This window comes from Neopelma chrysocephalum, unplaced genomic scaffold, assembly GCF_003984885.1.
Source record: "Neopelma chrysocephalum unplaced genomic scaffold, ASM398488v2 Primary Assembly neopelma1_141, whole genome shotgun sequence".
NCBI lineage: Eukaryota > Metazoa > Chordata > Aves > Passeriformes > Pipridae > Neopelma > Neopelma chrysocephalum.
This window is the reverse complement of record NW_020897803.1, coordinates 561,465-572,835: the sequence shown is the minus strand read 5'-3', so window position 1 is coordinate 572,835 and position 11,371 is coordinate 561,465. Positions and strand designations below refer to the sequence as shown.

Genomic DNA, 11,371 nt, shown 5'->3' with positions numbered 1-11,371 from the left:
TTGGGCACAGGGTGCCCAGAGAAGCTGTGGCTGCCCCATCCCTGGGAGTGTCCCAGGCCAGGTTGGAGCATCCTGGGCTAGTGGAAGGTGTCCCTGCCCACGGCAGGGAGTTGGAATAAGATGATCTTTAGTGTCCCCTCCACCCCACACCGTTCTGTGATGGGTTCAGAGGGGATGGGGGAGCCCCCCTTACTTGTCCTCCCCGCTCCCAAATCCCCATCCCGCAGCATCCCCGGGGCCAAGGGCTTCGCTCCCACCCCCTCTCCGGGGCTCAGGGACCTGGGCGGTGCTGCCGGGCCCGCCCCTCCCCGCCCTCCTCCTCCTCCTCCTCCTCCTCCTCCTCCTCCTCCTCCCGGCTATAAAGGGATGCGCCGCCGGGGTTTCCCCCGCTCGCGGCTGCCCCGGGGAGCGGAGCCGGGGGCGCTTCTCCATCCCATGGCCGTGCCCGGGTCCTGACCGCCCCTCCGCCATGAAGACCATCATCGCCGCCTACTCCGGGGTGCTGCGAGGTACCAGGCTGGGCGGGAGGAGGAGGAGGATAAGGATGAGGATGCTGCGGGGCGGGCGCGGCGTTCCCGCGGTGTCCAAGGGCTGCGGTGGGAGCGGTGCCGAAACCCCTTTGGGGTGGCGCCCCCCCCCCCCCCCCTTAGGATTTTGGGCGGCAGGAGCGGTTGTTTGAGGGGGAAGAGGAAGGGGAAGAGCGATGTGCAATGGCGGGGAGGCGGCTGCGGCTTTCCTGGGGCTGAGGATTACAGGTCTCCGCGCAGGTTTCGTGTTTTGAGCGAGCTCGGAGGCTCGGGCTGAACTCCGGGGGCTGCTGGAAAGGGCTCTGCGAGTTTGCCCCTTAGCAAAATGTGGCTTATTAGCCACTTGCTTATAAACGAGTCTTTCCCCCCCCCTTTCTGCGATGGTAGGAAGAGAAGTGTAGTGGCTCTATAAACACCGCATGGCTGGTAAAACCTCAGTCGCAGCCTTATTTTCGTAGAATCACGTAGGTTGGAAGAGGCCTCTTAAATTTATCAAATCCAACCGTCTTGTAATCCTGCGTTCCCACCCCTGCATCAACAGGCGAGGGGAAAGAAGCAACACGTTGCTGTTCGTTGTTGCTTTACAACGGGGAGCTGAAGGCTCAATGTTCGTGCTGAGAAGTCCCTCCGAGTTGGTTTTTTACAGCTCTTGGTGCTGGTAAGCGACTCGTGAGAGTAGTGGGAAGGGTGTCAGCGGCTGACACCCATCGTGGGCAGAGCTGCCGCGGACACCCGGCGCTTCCCTGCACGCCGGGACATGTTGGGTGAGGGCTTCGGAAATCCCGAAGCACAGGTTCCCTTGCCGGCTTGTAAAGGCAGCTGGGAGGATCCTGCGGGAATAAACTCGGCAGGACAGAGCTTTGTGCCCGTCCTGCGAGAGGTGCTTGTCTAGGGACGCAAATCAGGGTTTGCAAACAGCGGGGGCTTTGCATGAGAATGCGCTCGGACAGCGATTTACCCCGCGATTTGGGGAGGGTCCTTGAGTGATCGCTGCGTGGTGAAAGGCTTTCCGCCCTCAAAAAGCACGCTGCTAATTCCTCCTGGGGTGAAGAGACCTGTGAAACGGCTCGTTGATTAAGCAAACCATTAGCAGGGCTGAAAGGACTTGGACCTGGCGAATTAACCCCCTGAGCTCTTGCTTTCGCCCCGGGTCCTGCGGGCAGAGCTGCTGGTGCTCGTGTCTGCCAGAGGGATCCTAGAGATGGATCTGAAGGATCAGCTGTGAACCGACCGGAGAGAAAACCCGCCCGTGTTTCCTGTGCTCATATCTGCTCCTTAAAATAACTCCTCCCGCTTACACAACTAGCAGGAGGCAAGCGATGTTTTGAGTTGAGAGAAGGCACTTGAATTAGCAGCACCTGAACTGTTAAACTGAGGGTTTAACAGCGAGCCAAGCGCGGAGGATAAATAATTCAGGAGACCTATAAAATATGTAGGGCTGACCTGGGACCTCAGCGGCCACCTTGTTGGCACTGGCATGTTAACGATGGATCTGGGACACGTGCATTATTCAAAATGGAGTGTGGTTTAGGGACAGTGATTGGCCTCATCTCTAGATAATCCCGATTAGCGATGGAAAGCTGCCTTAACTCTCCTCGGGTCAGTTTTCCTCTGAGGTGCCTCGTGGGGGTCTTGCAGTGATATTTGTGCTTTTTAACTTGTTTCTGCGCGTGTTTTCTGGCCCGGGGAGGCGGGAGGCGTTGCCTTGGCGACCGCAGCATCCACCCGCACAGCCCTTGCCGGGGCTGCAGCAAAGCACGGGACCAGCTTCAGAGCCTGGCTTTTCAAAGTGGAGCCCTGACTCGATGGCCTTTGGGGCTGGTGATGTGGGACCCTGCAGATCAGAGGCTGGCAGAGGTGCAGAGGTTTGTTTGTGGGGCCTCATGTCCTGCTGGCTCATGTTGGATAACTTCCCCACTACAGAGGATGTTTGGAACAAGCCCACCAGGCATTTTTTTTCTCCCACCTCCCTGAATATTTTTTCCAAATATCTCACCTGTGTGGAGGGCTGACTTAGGTAGGGTGAGTGTCTGAGTGGCTCATCCTGCCCTTCAGTCCTGCTGCTTCCCTGGCATGTGGCTTTGCCCCGGTGCCTGTGACTTTGGCTGAATTAAGTCTGACCCTGTTTAAAAACAAGCAAAAAGCCTCCAAATAAACAAATAAACAAAATAAACCAACGTTCAGGTATCTGCCTCTCTCTCCATCCTTGTGTGTATTCAGGGGAGCTTTTTTTGGATACCAACCTGGTATTGCAAAAATCAGAGCAGGTCTTGGACCAGCGCCCAGGTCGAGATGATGCTCTGACACACCCGGGTTGGGCAGGAGGGGTTGCTGTCTCCTCATCCTGCCCCACTTTGGCCACGGGATATCCAGGAGCTGTTTGGCAGAGCAGCAGGGAGGTCTCATCCCCCTCTCCCGAGGGAGGATTCCAGTGTGCCTGTCCTGTGCTGAAGTGCCTTTGCTGATCTTGCTCCGTCCGTCAGAAGTTTGGGATGAGGAGGGTGGCTTTGCTGAGCTTTTCTTGGAGTTAGTCTTAGGCTGCACCTGAGGTTTAAGAGACCTCCCTTCTGCTCTGGGGTGTCTCCTCCTGGCACATGATGCTCCTGCTGAGCCCTTCTCCCCTCTGGGGAGAGGTGTGTGCTCTGCTCACACCCACGAGCTGCAGTAGGATGTTCATCTGCTCCTGTCCAGAGCTGTGAAGTCTTGCTGACTTCAATCTGAAGGTATTGGCTGTTCTGGGGCAGCTGAGCTTCGTGGTGATGTCCCTTTAACCCCCCTACAGCTGAGAGTGTGCAGGCTGAGGGCCAAGTTCAGTGCTGTGAGTAAATGTGGAACTAACCTGAGGCAAATGCCCTACCAGGTTTGTTTGTTTGGTCTGGGGAACCCCAGCTCCTTCCTAATACAAATATTAGGATATAAATGTTGTTGCTGCGTGTCCCTGTTAACGGTGCTGTTGATCTCCAGTTGTAGACACTCTTTCCTGCAGGTAACATGGGATTATTGAGGAGCTTCCTGGCACAGGAGCAAACTGGTCCAAAGCTGTGCACAGGGCGGGATAGCTACACCCTACTCTGGTTATTTATTATTTTTCTAAGAAATTGTTCCCAGTCTAGTGAATGTGCTTGTGCTTGGGGCATCTGGGTAAACCCAAGACACAGAAGAACTTGTGTTGCTCAAGGGGTTTTACAGGTGTCCCCTCTGTAGCAGCTTGCTGTGTGGACTCTGCTCTAGCATGGGAGGCTGGGTCCTCCTGAGTGTCCTGCTCTTGGTGTATTTATCTTATCTAGCTTGTTATGCCTCCAATTTCAGCCACAAATATGTGGCTCAAAATGCCCATTTGCACCTTATGCTTTGACAGATTTAACTTGGTTTTCCTCTAAATAATCTGTGTGATGCAGTTTAGTTCCTGGCCAAGAATCAACATGCTAATTGTCTGGAAAAGGTGGCAGATGAAGCTTGGCTTTTAACAAGTGTTCAGTGTATTTTTAACTTGTCTGTAACGCTTGTGCTTCCTCTCAGTTAATTTCTCCAGCTGGGTTTTAATTAAGTGCTGGGAACTGGGGTTTTTTCTGGTGCCCGGGGTGTGAAGTCCTGTTTGCTTCCACCCCTGGGGTCCTGGATTCTGCTGGGATTTTAATGTGTGAAGGGTGTTTGGTGTGGGCCCTCAAAAGGAAGGGTTTTCTCTGAGTGCCCAGAACACAAGTGTCAGTGTTGGGTCACTCTGCTGGAGCTGAGTGCCAAGAAACCTCTTGTGTCTGTTGGTGTCCAAGCTCTTCTGCTCTGTCAGCAGTACCTGGCCTGGTTGATGCACTGGGTTCATCTGGGTGTGCAGGTCTGGTGCAAAGGTACCCACCTGCAGGTGACTCTGCCCGTCCCCACAGTCCTTTTCATTGCCCTTGGACTCGTCATCCTTAACTGGGAATTAAATGTTAATATTACTCAGCCCATGGTAACTGTGGGCTTTCCTGTGGGGGATCTTGTTCCCTGGGAAGGATGTCTTTGCTTTCAGCAAATAACTGACCCAGGACACCACTTGTCCGGGGGCAGGTGCTCAGAGCTGTCTGCCTTCCCTGCGTCCAGAGGAGCTGACACAAAAAGCTGGATGTGGTTGGGCAAACAAGCTGACAGGTTGAACTTGTGCTACCCAATACTGTCTATTTGCAGGGCTGGCAATGCCTACCATGTGTTAAAGCATCCAGAGAATGCTGCAGTCCAGATTCTCATCTGGAGGGGTAAACAGTTGTTCCCTTTGGGAAGAGGAGAGGGATTGGGCTGATCCGAGGCTGCAGGGTTGGGTTTACCAAGCCAAAGATGTTTTGGTGGTGCGAGTGCAGGTGTTGGAAGGATCTAGTTACAGGGGGCTGGGCTTTTATTGTGGGTCACAAGTCATCTCTGAGACTTCTGGCTTATTTTGAGGACACAAACATATGGCTGGTGACACCACTACTGCCACAAGCTTCTTTTAAACTTGTATCTGGTTGTCCTCAGACTTAATTCTGCACCATGTTAGCTTGTAAAGAACTGCCTTCAGCTCTGGCTGTGCCTCATCCTGGATTAGTGCTGCAGGTCTCAGTTTGTGGTGATGTGATCCATCCTTGCCTAAATCTTGGTCTGCTTGCAGTGGTTAATGGCCAAGCCATTACCAGGGTTGTTCATTCAACAGGGACTGAGCAGAGCCAAGGGTCTGAGCTGGGTGGGCTGGCCCTGGATTTAGGCTGCAGCCTCTGCTGTGGCTTCCCAGGGATGGGGCATCTGCCCCCTCTCTGGGGAACCTGTGCCAGTGTTCCACCACCCTCCTTATCTAACCTAAATCGACCCTTGTTCCTGTGAAACAGATGCTTCACTATTTAAAGGATGTGTCAGTGAACATTTCTCTGTAGGAACTACCAAAAATCCTCTGCCTACTTTTATCTAGAGCTGGTATCAGTCCCTTCCATTGGACTGACTGTGAGCACTGGCTGTGGCATCACCACTGGCAGGGTCATGCCAGCAAGGACTGAACCCATTCATTGTAACAGCTTCTTTCACGTTCCTTCTAATAACAGGCCGAGCCTTAAACAGAAAATGAAGCATGTAAACAAACCTGGTTGGAGCTTGATTTGCATTTTAGCCAGTCATTGTAGTGCTTTTAAAATAAAGAAATGAAGGGAAGGGAAACCCACTTGCAAGTGCTTCTTTCTGGAGGCTGTTGAGCACATTGGCAAAAACCAGTGGGTGGTTCCTCATATAGAAAGCAAGTCTTTCACTTCAGTTTTTTGGTTTTCTCCCCCCCTCGAATACCTTGAGCTTTTCCAACAGTGGCTTTCAGCTCCTTCCTTCCCCATGTACTGCTCTGGGGACGCTGTGATAGTTTTCCTGACCCCTGGAGCTGTGGATCCTCGGCGTGGTGGGCTGAGGTGTTGCTCAGCCATCTCCTGGGCTGTGCTGGAGCACAGATCTCTCCTGGAGCAGCCCGTGGGAGTTGTGCAACAGGGCTGCTGAGGGTGGGTGGCACAGCTCAGCCCCACAGCCTGGTGGTTGGAGGCAGCTGATCTTCATCTCCAGTGAGCTCACGGGTTCTGCTCTTATCACACACCACTTCCAGGAACTGGCAGTCTGAGGTGAGGGTGTGTTAGGGACGTGTGTTAACATCCTCTGTGCTTCTGTGGCCCAGTGAAGAGAGCCCTGCTCAGGTGGGAGCTGATGTTACCCCCATTTATCCTCTCCAGTGTTCCCAAAAGAGCTGGATGTGTGCAGGAGGCAACCTTTCCCCTGCCAGCATGGGAAGTCTTAGCCTTTAACAAGCCTTGCTCTAAAAGCACATTGACCTAAGACCTCCTATTTTATGAGCTGGACTTGATGATCCTTCGTTGTATGATTCTATCTGAAAGGAAAACATTGTTCCCTTTGCTCAGTGTGCACGTGTAACTTTATTTCTTTAATTTTTTCCCCCCTCAGGCACAGGATCGAACATTCTTTCTGCTCTGCAGGATTTGTTCTGGCTGTCGAAATCCAAAGTAGAGAAACAGCTCCAGATCATCTCTGTGCTGCAATGGGTTCTGACTTTCCTTATCATGGGTAAGTGATACCTTTTGGCCTAAGGCAAAGCTATTTTTACTTTAATTCTGGAAGAATTTTAGTGCAAGAATGTTAACTTTTAACATGAGCATTAATTCCTGGATGTGTGCTGCAGTGGGGGGGTGTGGATATTGTAAGCCACAGCTACATACTGGGATGTTTTTGGCAACAAATGACTTTACCTGGCTCTAGAAAGTCATAGGAACTGTGGAAAGACCGATTGATGTTCAGCTCATGTCTGTGTCTGCCCTGCAAATCAGACTGGAGCAGTTGGAAATCTCTTACCTGGGTCACTCGTGGGAATATCCACAGAGAGTTCTCAGAAGCAACTGGTAACTGATGCAAGTGACTGCAACAGGAGAGCCTTCCTTTGGCTTGGTCTCCTTCCAGGAGGCACCAGAGCTGGGCAAGGAGTGTTTGTGTCAGCCCAGAACAGACTGTCTCTGGGCTGTGTGGAACCTCAGGCTGCTCTGCTCCGCTGTGCTGTTGATCATTAAACTGCAGAAGGATGCTCAGTGCAGGCATCAAGTCTTGTTGTTGGCTGGTGAAGCAGCTGGAAATATGACAGAGAGACACCTGGAGACACCCTGAAGGGAAGGCTGGGGTTCTCCAGAGCTCTAGAAGAAGATGGCTAGTAAGGAGTTTTTAGCTAAATCCAGTTGGATTGAGGATTAGTGACACCAGGCTGAGACTGCAGCACAGAGGGGTCAAAAGGCAAGGGGTGTAAATGGAGACCCAAACCTGATGCAATCTTGTTTTCTTGTCTTCCCTGGACCCCTGCAGGTATTGCTTGCACTTTAATCCTCATGTACATCCTGTGCACAGATTGCTGGGCCATCGCTGTTCTGTATTTAGCCTGGCTGGTGTTTGACTGGAACACACCAAAGAAAGGTAAATATTGCAGAACAGATCCTTGCTGTTTAAGTGCACATATTTAGACAAAGAAGCACTTCCTTGTGATGGGTGACTTCCCTTCTTAGTGGGACTGAGTGTTCAGTGGCTGAATCACTGACAAAAAGCATTTAAATGTCAGCCCTTGGCACGAGCAGTTTTACTGATGCTGATTACATTCACTAATGTCATGCCACTGCTGGCTTTCAGCAATGTATTTGTAAGGCTCAGGTTCTTTCTGCAGGTCAGAAAGATCTCCATAAAGATTCCAGACCTTGCTGTGCTCCCCAGCTCCTGCAGGGATCAGGTTGTGATGTGGCTCCTCTACAGAGTCAGTGCTGCTGCAAATTGAGCAGAAGGCTTTAATTCAGGAAAAAAGCCTTGTAGAAACCAGGCCTGGGAAGCAGCAGTGGCAACAAGCTTTCATGGCAACTCCCTTTAAAGCCAGATTAGCACAGCTCCCCATTGCTTCCAGATGACTGAGATCATCCAGGATCTTGGCCTTCCCCAAAGGATGAGTCTGAGTGTTTCTGGTTTGAATTGTCTGTTGCCCAAGAACAACTGATTGCCAAGCCAAGTTCTACCCTGGCTTTGCAGTCAGGCCTTAATTAGCTGGAAGGACCCTGAATTCCAGAGCATGGATGGTTCCTCCTGATCTCAGTGGAAGGTGCAGGAATGAAAGTGTTGGTTCCTCTGGTGGGACAGCAAACCCTCTGGGGTCCTCTGGGCTTTTCTGTGGGCAACTGTGTGGAAAGAGCTTTAAAAACATGTTTGGTTTTTTTTTCTCTTCAGGGGGAAGAAGATCCCAGTGGGTGAGAAACTGGGCTATATGGAGGTACTTCAGGGATTATTTTCCAATAAGAGTAAGTAGCAGTTAAACTCTGTACATTGGGATTTAGAGCAACCTGGGCTCTGTTCCCCTCATAATCCCGCTCAGTTTTGGTCTCTTTTCCAGTTACACTGCTTCCCTGGGATGTGTTTATCCATTATATACACATATAATAGCTGGGAGCCCCATTCCCAGGGAGCAGTGAGATCAGCTCCTGAGTCTCTTTGCTTTGGGGAAGGGGGGTTTCCAGCAGTGGGAAGGGCTGCAGTTCTCCAGCCCTGTACCTTGCTCCCCACGTGTCTGTGTTTTTCCTGCTGGTTCAGGTATGTTCAGGCAGAGGGACAGGGCTGCTCTGGGGCTGCAGGACTGGCTGAAGAGCTTGGAAAGGAGCAGATTGGGCTGGGAGGGAACTCGATCCCTTTGGAAGGGCACACAGCTGAAAGGACTATTATGTAAAGGCTGCTGGCAAGGGTTGTTCAGCCTGAGTGTGAGGGAGGGACCTTGCCATGGCTTCTGAGCCACCTAGCCCCAAGATAGTCCAGCCTCAGAAAGGAACAGGGAATCCAACTCCAGCAGGATGCCAAAGCAGCTTACACTGGATTTCTCCCTTGCAAAGTCACTTGAACTCTCAGGGTGCCTGAACGTGCTGCTGGTGAACAAACCTCTTGTTGTGCTCTTAGAAACATGGGATCATTTGGGTTGGAAAAGACCTCTAAGAGCGAGTCCAACCATGAACCCAGGGCTGCCAAGTCCACCATGAAACTTGCTGTTGTTAACAGGTAATTCTTGGCAAGTGTGCGTGGAAAATTCACTTTTGCCTGCACAGCCTGGGTCTCCTGGCTGAGGGAGGGCTGAGTGTGCTCTGCTGCTGGAGATGGTCTCCAATGTGTCTCCCAGCACCAGAAATCCCTGCTGAGGAATAAAACAGGCTTGGTTTTTCCTTGGGACTCGATTCCCCAGGGTCACCAGTAGGGCTGCTCTGTTGTTTCCCCATTCCTTTGAGGGTGTGTTTATCCCTGTCTTCATGGAAACTGCACAAGCCCTGCAGGTCAGAGCCACCGTGGGTGTTAAAGGTCTGTCAAACAGTTGTGCTGGTTAAGTAGGTTTGGAGAGGAGATGGGGCAGATAAACTGGACTTCTCAGCTGGTTTTTAGGTCAATACCTGCTGGTTTTCACAGTCCATCTGTGAGCACCCCCTGTGGCTGTAATTCCTTTGTCTCTGAGGGGTGGAGTTGAGCAAGGTTTATGCAGAGGGCAGAACATGAGGGCTGGCAGCTGGGGGTGGCTCCTGCCCCTGCTCTGGGGGCACTGCTGGTGGCTGCAGGGCTGTCCAGAGCTGCTGCAGGAATCACAGGGCAGAGTTTGGGTTGGAAAGGGCCTTAAAGAGCATCTTGTTCCACCCCCTGCCACGGGCAGGGACACCTTCCACCAGCCCAGGTTGCTCCAAGCCCCGTCCAACCTGGCCTTGGACACTTCCAGGGATATGGGGCAGCTTCTCTGGGCACCCTGTACCAGGGCCTCCCCACCCTCTCAGGGAAGGATTTCTTCCTCCTTGGCTTGCTGTGTGGGAATCAGGCTCTGCTCTGCTGTTTGTGCTGACTGGGCTGCTCTCACCTGAGTCTGAGACACCAGCAGGACTCTTGGACCTGGACCTGGAGATACCAGGCCATGTTTTGTAACACCAGGGGGATTGGGAAAGCAGCCTGGGTCTGGCTCAGTTACTCAGCACGAGCAGGGGTTGGCCACGTTCTCTGGGGCTCCAGGCAGCTGCTCTGACAGCAATGAGCTATTTTGGGGCACTAGAGGCTTAGGTTTGTCTGCTGCTTATTAGTGGCTGGGCTTGCAAATACTGCTTTAAGCCGAGCGGTGCAGGAGGAGCTGAGGAAGGTTCCAGGGAGATATCCTGGAGCTGAGGGTGAGGGCCAAGCTCTGCAGGTGTGAGTAGTGCTGGGCTGGAGCAGCCAGGTCCCAGCACATCCTGCTGGTGTGAAGATGCCATGCTGGGGGTGCCCCCATCTAAAGGGTTTTTTTTTGGGTAAAAGAAGCCACCTGGGCGTGTGAGCAGAGCTGCTGCTTATCAACAGCACTTCAGCTGGCAGGGCTGCACACCTTTGTCCCCCCTTTGTAGGGCTGTGAGCACTTCAGGTGTGTGCAGGGAGAGCAGGCAGCTGGCCAGAGCAGGATCTGCTGCAGAAAGTGTCCTTTTTTCCCCTCAGTGTTTGTCTGTACTCTGTGGCTTGGCTGGCTGCCTGGCAAAGCTCCTCCTCAGTTGTTGTACACGAGTTATGGGATGGAGATGGAAGGATTTGGTTGCTGTGTCCTAACCTGGGCTGGTGGAAGGTGTCCCTGCCCATGGCTGGGGGTTTTGGAACAAGATGAGCTTTAAGGTCCCTTCCAAGCCAGTGCAGTCTGGGATTCTGTGTGATGTAGTTTATAACACTGGGAGCCTGGAGGGGTCTTCAGGTGCTGGCCTGCCCTGCTGGGAAGGTGAGATAATTCATTCCAGAGCACTGCTGGGTGTGATGCAGCCCGTTGCAATTGTTGGGCTGTTTTGCAAGCTCAGTGCTCACTAGAGCTGCTGCTTGGATGCTGCAGGGCGGGCTCTGGTTCTCTGCAGGCTCCCGTGGTCACTGTGCTGCTCAGCTCCCACCCAGAGCACTGGTTGTCACCCTCCTCCTTGGCTCCTGGCTCTGAGCAGCAGTGGCTTTGCAGCCCCTTTCTTCACTCCTGAATGTGCCACTTCCTTGTCCTGTTCCTACAAATAAAATTGGCAAATTTCATTTATTTTTATTTTCATTTATTTTTATTTTCATTTTTTTTTATTTTTTTTATTTTTATTTTTTTTTATTTTTATTTATTTTTATTTTTATTTATTTATTTTTATTTTTCATTTTTATTTTTCATTTTTATTTTTCATTTTTATTTTTCATTTTTATTTTTCTTTTTTATTTTTCTTTTTTATTTTTGTTTTTTATTTTTGTTTTTTATTTTTGTTTTTTATTTTTGTTTTTTATTTTTGTTTTTTTATTTTTGTTTTTTATTTTTGTTTTTTATTTTTGTTTTTTAT

At 51.4% G+C, this 11,371-nt stretch overlaps 1 protein-coding gene across 1 annotated transcript in view; it reads left to right on the top strand.

The window, feature by feature from the left end:
* The first annotated feature begins 392 nt into the window (after nucleotides 1-392).
* DGAT2 (diacylglycerol O-acyltransferase 2) overlaps nucleotides 393-11,371 on the top strand; it is a 20,691-nt gene continuing 9,712 nt past the window's right edge. Inside the window, exons 1-4 of the mRNA XM_027699801.1 lie at nucleotides 393-509; nucleotides 6,465-6,584; nucleotides 7,368-7,475; nucleotides 8,268-8,338. Coding sequence (XP_027555602.1) covers nucleotides 470-509; nucleotides 6,465-6,584; nucleotides 7,368-7,475; nucleotides 8,268-8,338 — 339 coding nt within the window. The 5' untranslated portion in view covers nucleotides 393-469. The remainder of the gene's footprint in view (nucleotides 510-6,464; nucleotides 6,585-7,367; nucleotides 7,476-8,267; nucleotides 8,339-11,371) is intronic.